Consider the following 15630-nt stretch of genomic DNA (forward strand, 5'->3'; position numbering starts at 1 on the left):
TTCACCATTCTCAGTAGAATCTGGAATAGCAAAAATAATTGTCTTTACCAGGTGGAAGAAATTAAGAAATCAAGAGGTGTTTGGCTGGAGTTTAGAAGCCCGACTTCTTAGTTTATAAGTTAAAAACACGTACCGTTTGTGTAAAAAATCAAGAAGTATTTCAATCAAAAAGCCTGTATTTTAACGGCCCTTAATTCTCTTTACTCTGGAAACTGGATACTAGAAGATAGTGCTACACATTTTCATATGATTTCTATGAACAAGTCTTCCATACACTTGGTGTATAATATGCATGTATATTAAAAGTCAATGCTGTTTCTTACAGACTTTGACAAATTACAAGGCATGAATTTCCTCTTCTTGGGGTATCGAATACCGTTGGCAGCAAGTAACATGATCAAAGCAGCTTTAGTCAACCAAAATCTGATTTTGTATCACATGTTTATCAGAACAAAATTGGTTTATTTTGCAGAATAACAGGTCATGTGTTTGCATTTGTCAGCAGGTCAAATTCAGTTCACTGGAGGCTCGGTTTTCTGAATTTATCTTGCCTCGTATTTTCATTTCATTTTCTCCTGATGTGCTAGTGCGATATCCGACACGAAAACTTGAGACAAAATGAACAAGTATCGAAGTGTTCAAATCCATCTTTAAATGCCGAGTATCTGACACGAGTTCATGAGACAAAATGAAGAGTCAGCTTTTGACAAAATGAAGAGTCGGCTGACATGGAGTCTTAACAATACAATGGTTTATTAACGAGAAAACCATGTGACAAAATTTAGACATAATTGTTACTACTGGGAGGAAGAGGATACACATGTCACTTAAAAGAATGGTACATGGGCAAATATGTCTTCCTACAAAAATCAAGGCAATTTTTGTTTTTGTGTCCCATGAAAACTTAAAGATCAAGACTTGATCACTCCAAGAGTTTCTGCTTGAAGTGAGACAGAATGTATGGTATCACCAATGTGAAGGCTGTGATCACCCATAGGAATCCTTCGAATTCCTGATCTATCGACGATACTTAAGTATTTACATACATGAATTTTGATTGGTACACGATGTTGAGTCCGAGCTGCAACGTGTACCTTGGCGAAGGCCACTAGTTGTTTATGAGGTCCCCAGTGGCCGGCTGGTGGCCTTGAAAAGACCAGCAGTGTGTGAGAACCATCTTTGGAACCCACATTCTTGATGTCAACATGTACACTGATGGAGAGTTTGTTGCACTTGGCATGTGTAACTCTGATTGATTTTCCGAATAAGGTTGTGTTGGCCGAGGCATGGTGGCGACCGTGGAGGGGAATTGAGAGTATAGTTGGAGCATTGGTGATGGTATGAACGAATTGTGAGTAGCTCAGTCCATGGCCAAATGGATACACAACAGGGCCATTGTAAAACCGATATGTTCGACCTGGATACTTCTTGGATCGGCTTGATCTCATGTCCATTGTTGTCATAGGTACCTTGGAAAGATAATCTTGTGGATACCATGTCATTGGTAGCTTCCCTCCTAAAAATAAAATGCAGGTAAATTAGTAATTGTTAGAATATAATACGATCCTGGTAAGGACTCCTCCCAACACCCCGAGGTTTTGAGAGAATTGGTCACGTAACATGGTATTAGAGCTCAGACTCATTAGAAAATTGGTCAGTTAACAGTAATTACTACATGTGACTAACTTAGTCCAAGTCCAAGCGAAGTCGTAAGTGTGTGATAAGCATTTTTTTTTGGTTGAAAAATCAAAGAGAAGTCCTGTTTCTGCTTCTGTTCCTGTTGTTTCAGCATGGGATGATCAGGACTTGTACCAATTTTGTGCAGTCCAGATAAATTGGTGAACAAGGGTTGGTCAGCTGAAAGCGTATTTGCTAAAAATGTGAAATTGACACTAAAACGTACCTGGATTATGACTGCCAAACAAGATATCAGCAATGGCAGTTCCTCCAGCTTGACCTGGATAACCAACCCAAAGAATGCCACCAATTCGTGGATCCTTCTTCGCGAATGAAATATCAACAGGGCCACCAGACAGTAATACCAAAATTGTCGGACCCTTGGAGGCTGCAGCTACCTTGGATACTAACTCTTGCTGGTGTCCAGGTAGGAGGAGTCCTGTCCTGTCTCTGAACTCTGCTTCAATAGACTGATCCAGGCCCATAACTAGTACGGTTGCATCTGCATTACGGGCAGCATCAACGGCTCCACCGAAGAGTTTATCACTTGTGCAAGCCACATCCTTGCAACCCTGTTGGTGAATTGTCCTTGTGTATCTCCCAATTCCTTGTAAAGGAGATGTATAACCACATGCAACACCTAAAACAGGATGACAAGTTAACAGCACAAACATGTTAAGCCAATCTACGTACACAAGACTCAAAATACAGTATATAATACAAGGCGAAAAGAATTTGTAAAATTTTCAAGTGGCTTACCAGCATAATTACCAATCATAGTAACTGTAACGTCGGAATTTGGGCCAATCACAGCAACTGTATGGTGGCGACGGGGAGAGAGAGGCAATGATGGACCTCGGTTTTTCAGAAGAACAATGCCTTGTCTAGCAGCTTCAACAGCAAGCTCCTGATGGGCTGGTGTGCAAACATCTCTCGGGCCTAGATGACCGAATGGATGTGCTGACGGTTCTCCATCAAACATGCCCAGTCTCATCTGGACACTAAGCGTATTAAACAAGGCCCCATTAATCTCCGTTTCTTTCAGAATCCCCTTGGCTATGGCACCCTCTGTGTGCACCCCAAGAAAAGGTCCACAATCCAAATCCAAACCTGGATAAAATTTTCAACAATTTATTGTCAACTCTGTATCACTCTGAATCTGTAACGTTGTAATTCAAATTGTTAAATGACTGACCAGCTTTTATAGCATCAGCGGCAGCTTCTTCAGGCGTGGAGGTATAATGCTGACTATCGTAAAAGACTCCCACAGAATCACAGTCAGAGACAATGTAGCCATTGAGGCGCCAATCGCCACGAATGGTGTCCTTCAGGAGCTTAGGATCAGCACAGGTGGGAATGCCGTTAACCTGATTGTATGAGCACATAACACTCGCCACTTTGCCTTCAAGCACACATGATCTAAACGGTACGTCAAAAGTATCAGCCATTTCTTGCTTGCTAACCTGATCCATTACAGATTTTATGTCAGATTCGATAATTACAACAACAGCAGGCACATTATCAATCAGATTAGTATAAGATTTTAGAATCTTATTCAAATGTCAATCATTAAATCAAATATCAGAATATTTTTTTTCTATTACCTAAAGAAGCAACTGCAAGTGTACACCAGTTTATCGCACAAAAATCATAACAAGCATACTGTATAATTAATTACTCAGATTAAGGTGGATTTTGCCATCTGTTTATCGAAGGTTGAGGGTTCGAATCTTATCAAAGACAAAGTAGGAACGTAGGATAACAGAGTTGTTACAACTAAAGGAATGCATTTAAAATTACTGCATATTTTAATCATCAGTCACATGTTGTAGTTGGAATGTGTGAACTTCAAAAGACAAAGATCTGAACAACCTCATTGCTAGCAAAACCTCGACCATTTCACCATTGTCTTCCCCAATATTGTCCCATATTTATATGTTCCACGTTATCCAAATCTACTTATAAACTGCAACATCTCCCTGTCAACTAATCTTAGGAATTTACATTTCTAGAGAGTTTTATCGAAAGTAGACGCTTGACCATCGAGGTTCATGTAAGACTTGAGCCAATATTTGCAATTCTTATCGGGTGCACAATATCAACTACACATGAATCACGAATTAAGACATGGATTATATTTTTCGAACTGAAAATATTAAATAAAAATCTATAGTTTCTTGAATTGAGCAATGGTGGTCTGTTGCTGTAGCCTCTGTTTACAGCCCAGCCCCTACGACACAGTTTATACTCCCAAGAAAAAAATCAGCAACCGAAACCAAAAAGTCATGAAGAGTGACATATCACTACTATACTAATCAAAGCTCAGAATTCAGAATCACAATCAGTGCAACATTTACTCGCTTGTATCACATGCATGATTTATGAGAATAATAAACACAACTGTAAATTCTTTCACCAAATTATGCAAATTCATTTCCATGCTGACCACATAGGATTTTAAAAGATCTCCGATTATTTTTTATTAATGTTTAAAAATTTATCGATTATACTCTAATTTAACTAAAACTACCTGATCTATTATAAAGTCTCTGATAAATTTTCAATAAATTTTAAATCGACAGGTCTACTTATTAGTTTCGATTTTGAATTTTACAACCATGACTCACATGAACAAATATTAACGTTCAACCTCGACGATCATCCATAAAATAATAAATTCACTAAATAATATTGTTTTGACAATAACATAATGAATATAATATATGTTTATCCTCAATAAAATAATATATTTAAAATAATAAAATAAATAATTGTTTTTGTTAATTGTTTTTGTTTCGAAATTTAGGAATTCTGATTCCGTCACTGTTGTTAGACGACATTGTACAGCAAGAACAAATATGAAGCTCACCTTGGCATTAAAATGAAAGCGATCAACACCACTCCAATTATCAAGATCATAGGCAGTGTAATGCTTGCAACAAGCCGCCACTTTCAGCCGGTCACCGCCATCATTTCCCTGTAAACCTCTCACGTAGCTGGCGGCGTACTTACCGGCCACCACAGGATCCTCACCGGGAGTCTCCTGTCCACGGCCCCACCGAGGGTCCCTCAATATATTCACATTCGGGCTCCAATAAGTCAGTCCCCCCATGCCTCCATTGTACATGGCTCTTGCCTCATCTGACACCACCTGCCCACCACTCACAACTCCATTAATTTTTGCTAAAATTTAATGGTCTGTCAAATTTTTCAAAAAAAAATATATTTATCCGTAAATGCATAATCAAGAAAATTCACATTTTCATTATCAGTTTCGGTATAAACGAGTCGATTCAAGTTAAATTAAGTTCAGTTAAGCTTGAATTTGTCGAATAACTCGATTCGTTTACGGTTCTAGACATGATAAAGGTATGTGTACACATGTGATCCATCCTGAAAGATTCTTGAACAAAAGAACAAAAAGTGAAAAAACAAAACACTGATGATATCTAACTAAATATTCTCCACAAGCATGAACATAACGTAGAATCAAAGAACCACACATGTGAATGGTCAAGACTCAAGACATAAATCCAAGCATGTTTCAAATATATATTCTCCGTCCTATCCAAATATTTATATCTGGATTGGTCGCGAAAATCAATAAAATAAGAGCGGAAAACCAGAAAAGATGAGAATATTGATGAGATTGAGACGGATCGATATTTAATATATAGAACAAGTATAATGGAAAAAAATATTAAAAAAATCAATTTTTATATTATAAAATTTTCATATATTTGATAAATTTTGAAATATGAAATTAGATAAGTATCTAAAAAAGAAAGTACAAAAAAAATCAGGACGAAAAGAGTATTATCATGTCGGAATAAATATTTTTCTAACTTATAAGTTACTTACGAGGCAAAATAGAGTCGAAAACTCACCCGTCCGATCTCCTCCCACAACGTCGAGTTAAAAGAAGCTGCCGTCGTAATAACCTGCGGAAAGCTAGTAGCAGCCGGAAACTCACCACCAAACCTAGTCCCCGGTCCCACATTGGACACTCCATGTAACGCTTCCGACCACCATGCATAGCCTTTAATACCCAGCCGCGGCACAGCCGCCGCATTGTCAACCAACAACCCTATCTTCTCCTTCAATGTCAGCCGTCCGATTAAATCACTCACCCTTTCCGAAGTTCTCAACGAACTTCGACAAAAGGGTAAGTGCTTTACCTTAACGTCTCTTGGGTCGCACGCAAAAGGCGCGCGACCAGAGACGTTAATAATGAAAATGAGGAGAGTACAAAAAAATGGTAGAGTGAGAGGAGCTCTAGTGAGCCTCATTGTGGAAACAAGAGAGAGTGATTTTTTTGGTCACTTTGGTTTAAAGCTAAAGGATGAAATGTGTGTTTATATCAGTGTTCCAGAAATCGCTAGGCGTCCCAGGGCGGTCGGGGTACCTTCTAGCGATTAATCGGGAAATCGGAGATTAATCGGAAAGATTAATCGGAGCATTAATCGGACATATATTATTTTTAAATTATTATAATTAAATGCAATATAATAATTTTATCTAATTTTCACTACTAGTAGAGTCAAACTGGTAAATAATATAATATAATATATAAAATAAGTACTTGATACATGTAATACAAAATCGTGGATTAAATAAATATATAACAATCAGTCTCTTATAAATAATGTAAGAAATATTAAATAAAAATATTAGTCATTTTACTTTTTTTACAAGATATTAAATTAAATACAAGTGAATACTTAATTTCTTAAAATATAATCATAATTTTAGATTTGATTTATTAAAAATATTAATTTTTTTGTTATTGGCCGCCTAGACCGCCTAGGCGGGATTTGGACCGCCTAGGCGGGATGTTGACCGCCTAGGACCGATTTTTGTAAAAAAACGCCTAATTCACCGCCTAGGAACGAATCAGGGCGTTTCGGGGCCGCCTAGCGCCTAGGCACCGCCTAGGCGGCCGCCTAGACCGATTTTTAGAACACTGGTTTATATAGATGGATGAATGATGTGATGAAACAGCTTTAATGATTGAACAGATAGAAATTGTGAAAATTTTATTAATTTCTGGTTTTGAGATGGGCATGCAAGTTGGCTCATAAAAATATAAAAATAATCGGAGGGCCATTACTCTTCTTTATTTTTAGCAGGGTTGTGCAGTGCTGGTGCATATCTAGAATTGAAATTTTACGATGATCAAATTAAATTTTTATAAAATATTAATACATTTTCAAATTTTTTGGAAATATTTTGAACATTTTATAGAATTTAGAATGAAAATTTTATTTTATTTTATTTAAAATAGACATTTGTCTGCCAAGACTTTTTACCAGTGTTGTAAAAAGCGGGAATCAGACTTAGTCGGTGAAGGCACCGTCCAGCGATTAATCGGATAATCGGAGATTAATCGGAGTGATTAATCGGATCATTAATCGTAACCAATTTAATATTATTTTTTAAATTATATATATATTTATATAATTATATATAATATAAATTTATAGTCTTATAAAATCAAATGAATTGATGATTTTTTATAACACAAAACATGATACAAGTCGAGTCATCTCATATATAAACTTGAATTTGATTGGATTTGTGAAAAAAGATATTGCAAATTTATGTAATTAGAGTTTGGGAGCTAATGAAAGAATGAAAAGTAATAAAAACAACTTTAATGTATGTGTCATTTCCGTGCCTTTTGTTTTATTTAAAATTAAATTTAAATTTTTTTAAAAAAATTGCTTTTTATTTTATTTTTTTTAAATTCACCGATTTTTGACCGACTTTTTCCGATTAATCCCGACTTTTAACCGATTAATCCCGATTTTTAGAAAAAACGATTTTTTCACCGATTAACGCTTAATCGAGACGGTAGCCGACCGAACAGCGATTAATCGGCGATTAATCCCGATTAATCGCCGACTTTTAGAACACTGCTTTTTACTAGATCCGTTTCTGCCTCCGCTGTCGTGCATTATCGAATTCAACTATAGAAGTTATGGTGCATTGGTGCTCTATGTTTTAATAGTATAACGTGAAAACAAGGAATGTTGAGGCAAGTAGGAAGATATGCTAGATATGGGATTGGGGCCTCAGATATTGGGACCCTCGTGTAATGTACTAAAAACTTACCCAACTCTTTCAGAAATAAATAAATTTATGAACGAGCCAGGACTCGTGAGAGGACCATATAAATTGAAAATTAACTGCATGTGAGTTGGATTGATTCGTAGTTGCAGCAAACTGCAGTTAATATTAGTGGCGTTTGTTTCCAGCTTAAAAGTCGGGCTTCTGGTTTATAAGTTATAAGCACTTATTTGTACTGTTTGTGTAAAAAGTCAAGAAGCGCTTATAAAAAGTTAGGAATGCTAGCTTTTGTTTTAGGGCTTCTGCTTATTTCCCAAACACTTTAATCACATATAAGTCTTAACCTGCTTCTAACTGCAACTCCATTTTTTTATTTTAAGCAAGAAGCACTTATTTTGGTGGGTGTTTGGTAAAGACTTATAAGTCCAGGTTCTGAATTATAAGTTAGGAGCACTTATTCCTACCGTTTGTGTAATAAGTCAAGAAGCACTTATAAAAAGCTAGGAATGCTAACTTTTGTTTCAGGGCTTCTACTTATTTTCCAAACATTTTAATCACTTATAAGTCTTATCTTGCTTCTCCCTTCTACTCCACTTATTTATTTTAAGCAAGAAACATTTATTTTAAACTCAGCCAAACGGCCTCTTAAACTCACCCAAACGGCGTCATTGTATGTTGCAGATAGAATTAGTTCTTCTGCATGTGGTCTATATTTTGGCAATCAGTGGCTTTTTATAAACATCAATAGAAAAGGATTTTGAAAATTTAGGATAATATTTTTTAAATGTATATAATCAATTTATATTGTTCAATTAAATTTTTAATTATGCGTTCGAAAAATATAACAATGTTTAATGTCAATAGTCTTTCGACAAACAAGAGTTCAAGGCACTAAACACAGCTTTGAACAAACATAAGATCCACTTGCAAGGCATATGGTGCAGTACTATCCATTAAAAGTGGAGAATGGACGAGAGCAGACAAATCACAGACAAATAAATCACGGGTGACAATATTCATATCCAAAACAACAATTTTTATTCGGAGTACATGTCTGCACAGAATGCTCCTCCTTAGTCAATTCAAAACTTTGTCCCACTTATTGCTTTGTCCTAATATTTATTTTAAGACAGCATACTGGAAATTTTTATTTTTTTTCTGGTAAATCACTTTAGCAAACTCACTGAGACACTGCTATTATTCCGTCTATTTTTAAATACCCACTCACAGTATTCGCCGGTTAAACATTGAAAACAAATTCGGAATCTCTAACAATTTTTCTCATTTTATCAAAATACACACTTTAAGGGGCTGTTTGACAACGGCTTAAAAGCCGGCTTCTGAATTTATAAGTTAGAAGCACTTATTTCGTATCGTTTGTGTAAAAAATCAAGAAGTACTTATAAAAAGCTAAGAATGTCAGCTTTTGTTTCAGGACTTATACTTATTTTCCAAACACTTTAATCACTTATAAGTTTTAACTCGCTTCTAACTTCTACTCCACTTTCTTATTTTAAGAAAGAAGCACTTATTTTAAGCTCACCCAAACGGTCTTTATATTAGAGAGAAAATATAACATCCAATAGCAAATATATTGCCAACGACTTCCACAACACCAGAAGCCCATAATTAGGGTAAGTTTAAGAAAGTGAAGAGGTGAAATTTTAGGTCTTTACATGTTCCCTTTGAAGGGAAGTTCCGAACTTCAATCATTTTAACTAGAGTATTGTTACACGCACAAGCACCAACTAACGTGATAATTGAAGTGAAATATTTTCGTTAATGTTATTTATGTAAATATAAGGAGCACATTTCCATCAAAATTTAATACGTTGTTTTCTAAAAAAATTTGAATCCAACCTTGTATATGAAATAATTTTCTTTTCATAAATCTTCTGTCCACCTAAAATTAAATTCAGGATCAACAAAAAAATCCGTGTCACTTACAATATCCCCTCATACTTTGCGTATTGATTTTAATTTATACTTTTAAATACCCTCGCAAAATTAAAAACTCATCGGGTAAATCTCATGTGAAGAAGGCCATGGGCTAAAGTATTATATTCTTAATATAGCACACACTGTTTTATTTGTTGTGCACTAAGCCGGGTTCTTCACGGAAACAACCTATGTATTTTAAGGATAGGGACATGGTTGCGTACATCTTACCCTCCTCAGACTCTGATCTAAGCGGGATATACTGAGTATGTTTGGTTTAGTTTCTCAAAATTAAAAACCTTATACACAGTATCCACAGAATGACAACTTGAAAATATAACAAAGGTGGTCTCTCAAATTTGTAATAACTTAAAGAAGACGCTGCAGAACAAAGATAAAAAATAAAGATGAAGAAGGGTCGTCTACTCAAGGAGCTCTTAGCTTTACAGCAAGCCCAGGTTAAGCCAAACCCCACCCTGCTGCAGCCATGAAGTGAACTTTACGACCTTACATTCTTTTACTAATGATTCGACTTAAGAACTTGTTAATTGTTTCCAAATCGATCATTATAATTCTCCTTTTCCCAACATTTCAACGTGTGTTAGTTACATTATTTCTCACCTCTAACTACCATTGTCATTTAAACTTTTTCGAGATTGAAATTAAATTTTGAACATTAGTCTGGAATTAACAAAACGCATACCTTATTTCAAATAAACCTAACCAAACGATCTCTAATATCTCTCACGAAATTCTGCCTTGCGTTAGAAATGACTGACTAACCAAAAATTGTTCAATTTTTTTCATAAAATAAACAGACGTTAGTTTTACTTTCTAACTTCTGATTTTTAATTCTCACCTAATTCTAATTTTGAGCCAACTTTTATCATAAAATAAACAGACTTTGGTCCGCTATGATGTAACAAGCTAATGTTGCGAACCTAAAGCCTATAAATATATGCTTGGGGAGAAAAGCATCATTGTGCATCAGAAGAAGTTTTCTATCATCTTTCTTTTCGCACTTTCTTCAATTCCATACCTCATACTGTGATTGTAGTCTCCAAGAGTAGTGATCATGCTAACTTAAGATATACAAGTGCACCAATCTGAGGTGGGCTACTTTTCAACTTTTGTTTATACATCATATTTATATGGCTATTTTCTTTATTCTTCTTATCACATTGTCACTCTTTGTCACTATCCTTATCCATAACCTTACTCATGCACAACTTCCCCGCATATACGAGAATGAAAATCGGGAATGAAACAAGATGTTGTATTAAAATGACTATTTAAAAAAAAATGTGAGGAATGATTTATCTTACTAATGGGACACATTTCATTTTACAAAATTGTTAATCGAAACACCAACACATAAATTAGAATTTCGATTCCCGTTAACGAGGTTCATTAATCATGAACGGAACTGCGTCCTAGCATTATCCGATTTGGTACTAGGGGATTTAAAGATCGATTTTGTTTCCGTATATGAATTGATTCGAGACGGCAAAACTAAGATTTGTAGAAAAAATTATATTGATTTCCGAAGATAAGTAACGACTTTAACCTAGACTGCACCCCCGGAATTTGGTGTGCTCCTTTGATATGAGTCCATAACTAACTAACACACAAGAACTCAAGTAAAAGCAAGAAAAAACCCAACCAACAAACTCAGTTAGTTGCTAACTAATTAACTGATGATGATCACCAGAGTTATCAAATCTTACTTTATTTCTTTTCTTAATCTCCTAAAGCTAATTAACACTATAATCATGTGGCTGTTGCTCAGCTTTTGGTAGCTTATGCCTTTAAAATATACAATAATTGTTGCATAATCAAGAGACTAAAGAATTTATGCTCAGTGGATGAGATCAACAGGCTGTCAATTACTTTAGCCATGATTAATAACCATTACATGAATTTATCATGTTGGAAGGATTGGAGTATCATCTACTCAAAAGTTACAGGAAATGCAAGTTATATAACCTGTTTGTTTCTGTTTGTCTGTGTGGGCTTTAAGCTATTTTCGACTTCAAAATAGAAAATATATGTTTGTCTAATAAGTTTTAAATTAGTTTAAAATTAAAAGAATAAGTCATAAATTGACTTAAAACCGGAAGTTAGTTTGAGGTAACTTTTTCGATTACTTAATTTTTTAAGTTTTTTTTAAAATAAAAGTTACCCATAAGTCATAGGTTCAAATCACTTTTTTTAATATTACTTTTTTAATAACTTAAATCAGTAATAAGTTGAAATTAACCAAATACACATTTTAAGTTTTGAGCTTATCATAATAAGTTATGTTAAGTCTTAAGTTACAATTTTAAGCTCAGTTAAACCGACTCGTACTTTCTGGGGGGGGCTCAGTAGTTGGGGTTTTAAGAGTCAAAAGATGTGGAATATTGTTTTGAGTAATAAAAGAAGAATGCAACTAGGCAAGTGGATAGCTAGGTAGGTATAAATTTTAAAGATGGGCAATTGCAGCATGGGCAATATGCACTGAATGTGCTGGATGGAATCATGGAAGTTACAGGGCAGGCATTTATCGCGGTTTGTTGCATTCAAATACAGACTAATTTAACATATGAATCACAAATCTCGCGAGTTAGTGTTCTTAGTTGTGAAATTTGATGTTAAAGGTGAATTTTTAATGTAAATTTTGCACGCGTTTATCAGATCATTGGTGATTCGTGCTGCAGAATTAGGGACACGAGACGGACATCTGAAGAGTTAGTTCAGATCATGTTCTTGTGTCGCAACATTTAGCTGTCAGGTGGAAATGCAGCAGGAATTGAATTGGATGTCAGAGGAAATACTCTTAATCAAGCAACAGTTTCATTTAATTTCATCTTCGAAAAATAGAGAGCACAGAGATGTGTAGGTAAAAATACATGAACTTTATGTAGAGACAACAATGAAATTTTCTAAATTTGTGAAATACAGAGAATCCATCTCCCTCCAGTAAAGTTTAAAGCTTTTCGAGTAGTCCATTCTGAAAACCTTACTTAAAAAATCAGAGTATCAGCTAAATGTCTCAAATATAAATCAGAATCCTTCAAATTTAAACCAGTCACGGATGAGTTCTAATGTAAAAACAAACTACTCAGACTTCGCGATGACTTCTTTCAGACAGAATAACGAAATGCTATTACCAGTATAATTGAAGGTAACGATGGAAGAATACATAGAATCAATAGCTCTTATAGGATCAGTACAACAAAACAGGCTATTTACGATGTATTAGTGCTGGATCTACTTCTCACAATTATTCGCCCAAGGGGGGTGAGGACACACTTGTATCATACAAGATAACCACAACCATCACATTCCAATGCAAAATAGGAGGAATCGTAGGAGCCTGCACAATTGGAACAAGTGTATGTCAAGTTCTTTCTTGTAACCGTCTTATAGACTAATGCAAGTGTGTGTGGTTCACCCCCAATATCAACTTTGATGGTCCCTCCTAACTTGATATTTATGAGCAAACCGAAGCAATAATAGTGGAAAGAGTGATCAGATTCACTGCAATGATAGAGCGTGTATTGGTTGTCAACTTGTTCTTCACATATTTCACAGTAAAATACTCCCTCGTAAAAGAATGGAGGACTTCTCAAAGTTATCGGATGGGTTTCATATTTGTGTTCCATCCTGCTTGGAAAAATTGCGGAATATATATGAATCAGGAAGCTACTGCAGGTTTCACATGCATATTCCATCCCCTTCCCAATTCGAAACCTGGTTACGCTGCATATGGATTCAGAAGACTGTCGCTGAACAAGGCAGTGGTGTTTGTGAGATTTATGTTTTATCCTTCTGGGTAAAAATGCACAACGGATATCAACATAGATATCACAAGTCTGGCACTGATAGTAGAATCCATTCGTGGCAAGGCAACAGACTCCACATTCGACAATACTATAGAATTTATCCCCTTTCTGGAGTAAGAGAGAATGATTTGGATGAAATGAGGACGCTCCCACAGGCAACTCTTGTGGCAACATAGTCGCACAGAAGGAATGGAGAAAGAATCCACATTGGATACAAGCGTAATAAGATGGATCGGAAACAGTTATAGGTTGAATACACCCATCGCATATCAGCGCTCTTATGTCATCATCATTTTCATCATTGCTATTCTGACCAATAGTAAATTGGAGCTGCTGCAATGGATGGTTCTTGTGACTCCAATGTTTTTCAATTAGGCGCGGACTATTAGGTATTGTCGACATAGCAACACTGATTTCACCTTCACCTTTAAAGTTGGCTTGGGACTTGCAACACTGAGTCACAATGAGATCAAATATTGATTCCTGGCTAGGCAGCGGAAATTGTACCAAATCAGGTTCATCATCGACGTCATCATCTGCTTCAATCTCATTTCTGAAAACAACTAATAAAAATTAATTCAGAGATGATAACAAATGAGCTCATGACAACTTAGAGAAGAAATGATGTGAATAGCAAAGTAAAAATAATTAAAAAGGTACTCACACCATGGATATTGTGGATGTAGAACATTTCATGTGCACAAAATATGTGCACTTGTGGCAATAATACACCCAGTAGCTCTTGTGAACATATTGGTGGCAGACACCACAGAACCGGGGAAAATAGCGATGAATGTCAGGAATAGAGTAGACGAGAGTGAGAGGGTGATGGTGATAAGTTGGAGCCGGAATAATGGAGGGGGAAAACGCACAGCTCTCGTGGATCCAAAACTCACATATTGTGCATACATACGAAGAGTCTTTAGCTTCCTCATGACAGGCATCACACTCAAAATAGGCTTCCTTCTTCATCAATGTTAGCGCGTGCTCCTTGTGTCCTGGATGATGAAGCACTCTCTGTTCCAAAGCACAAAACACACACACATCAAACTCACACTCAACGCACGCATAAGAGACCTTCACAACACGACGACAAACATCACAAGAGTAATCAGCAGGGCGTGGTAACAGAGAAAGAGGATGCATCATGTGCTTATGGTAATGGATTTGCGGTAATAGTTCTGCACAACTTTTATGCAAGTAGAAGCTTCCACAATCATCATTAACATCGCGGCTAAGGTATATGTAGGAGAGCCTATAACGGGATCATTGCAAACATGACATGCAGCTGCATCTCCAATAACGAGATCCGCTTCTAATGTCAGTGGATGCGGATGATAATTAACTGACACGGGAAATTCGGAACAAGTCTTGTGCACGTAGTACGTTTCAGTAGCGTCATGAATGGTGTATGCAGAAGAGGCCACGGCTGATTTTTGGCACACTCCGCAGATAGCATCTGCTTCTATGATCTCGTCCTCTTTTAACGTGTGACACAAACTTCTCAAGTACTCAGATAACGATTTCATTTTCGGGTGAGGGGAGGGATTCAGAAATGAGATTCAGCTGAAAATCTTACTCAATAATTTTTGGTGTGTTTTGATTTTGGTCTAAAGCAGCTTATTGGCACCGTCAAGATTTATAAATCAATTTCCAGCTTATAAATCAGAACCTAACAAGTTGAAAATCTAGTCGTTTTAGTAACTTATTTTTATTTTTGAAATTTAATTTTTCAAAAATATAGAGGATAACTTTAGAAGATAGTCTATAATAATTTATTATTATATTATATCAAATTTTTATCCAAACACATAAATTAAATTAAAGATTACTTCACAATTATAATTAATTTTTTATATATAAGCTATAAACACTTATTTTAATTACTCAAAACAGTGGACTCAAACTTGTCCAAAGCAGAGTAGTACACCATTCCAAATCGCACTCACCTCTTTCAATTCGTCGTTTTCTACTGAACCTAACTCGATTATACTTATCAAGATTCCTTATCAACTTGAGAACTCATTACCCAGAAGTCATCATAAACCTCAATTTAAAGATTTAATAACTAACAAAATCAAGAAAAGGTAGCAAATAAATATAAAAAGAAGAAACAATA

At 35.7% G+C, this 15630-nt stretch overlaps 2 protein-coding genes across 2 annotated transcripts; both read right to left on the reverse strand.

Moving 5' to 3' along the window:
* Window positions 1-729: 729 nt before the first annotated feature.
* On the reverse strand, window positions 730-6020 carry LOC108215238 (probable beta-D-xylosidase 2). The gene is made up of 6 exons (XM_017387646.2): window positions 5565-6020; window positions 4547-4828; window positions 2873-3140; window positions 2437-2787; window positions 1904-2317; window positions 730-1516 (listed from the first exon to the last, which is right to left on the reverse strand). The coding sequence occupies exons 1-6, from the start codon at window positions 5964-5966 to the stop codon at window positions 912-914; spliced, it is 2322 nt and encodes a 773-aa protein (XP_017243135.1). The 5' UTR covers window positions 5967-6020; the 3' UTR covers window positions 730-911.
* A 6799-nt stretch (window positions 6021-12819) lies between these two features.
* On the reverse strand, window positions 12820-15148 carry LOC108215239 (uncharacterized). The gene is made up of 2 exons (XM_017387647.2): window positions 14176-15148; window positions 12820-14064 (listed from the first exon to the last, which is right to left on the reverse strand). Exons 1-2 carry the CDS (start codon window positions 14658-14660, stop codon window positions 12984-12986), a joined length of 1566 nt encoding a protein of 521 aa, XP_017243136.2. The 5' UTR covers window positions 14661-15148; the 3' UTR covers window positions 12820-12983.
* Window positions 15149-15630: the final 482 nt, after the last annotated feature.

The sequence above is a fragment of the Daucus carota genome, chromosome 3 (genome assembly GCF_001625215.2).
Source record: "Daucus carota subsp. sativus chromosome 3, DH1 v3.0, whole genome shotgun sequence".
Classification (NCBI taxonomy): Eukaryota; Viridiplantae; Streptophyta; class Magnoliopsida; order Apiales; family Apiaceae; genus Daucus; species Daucus carota.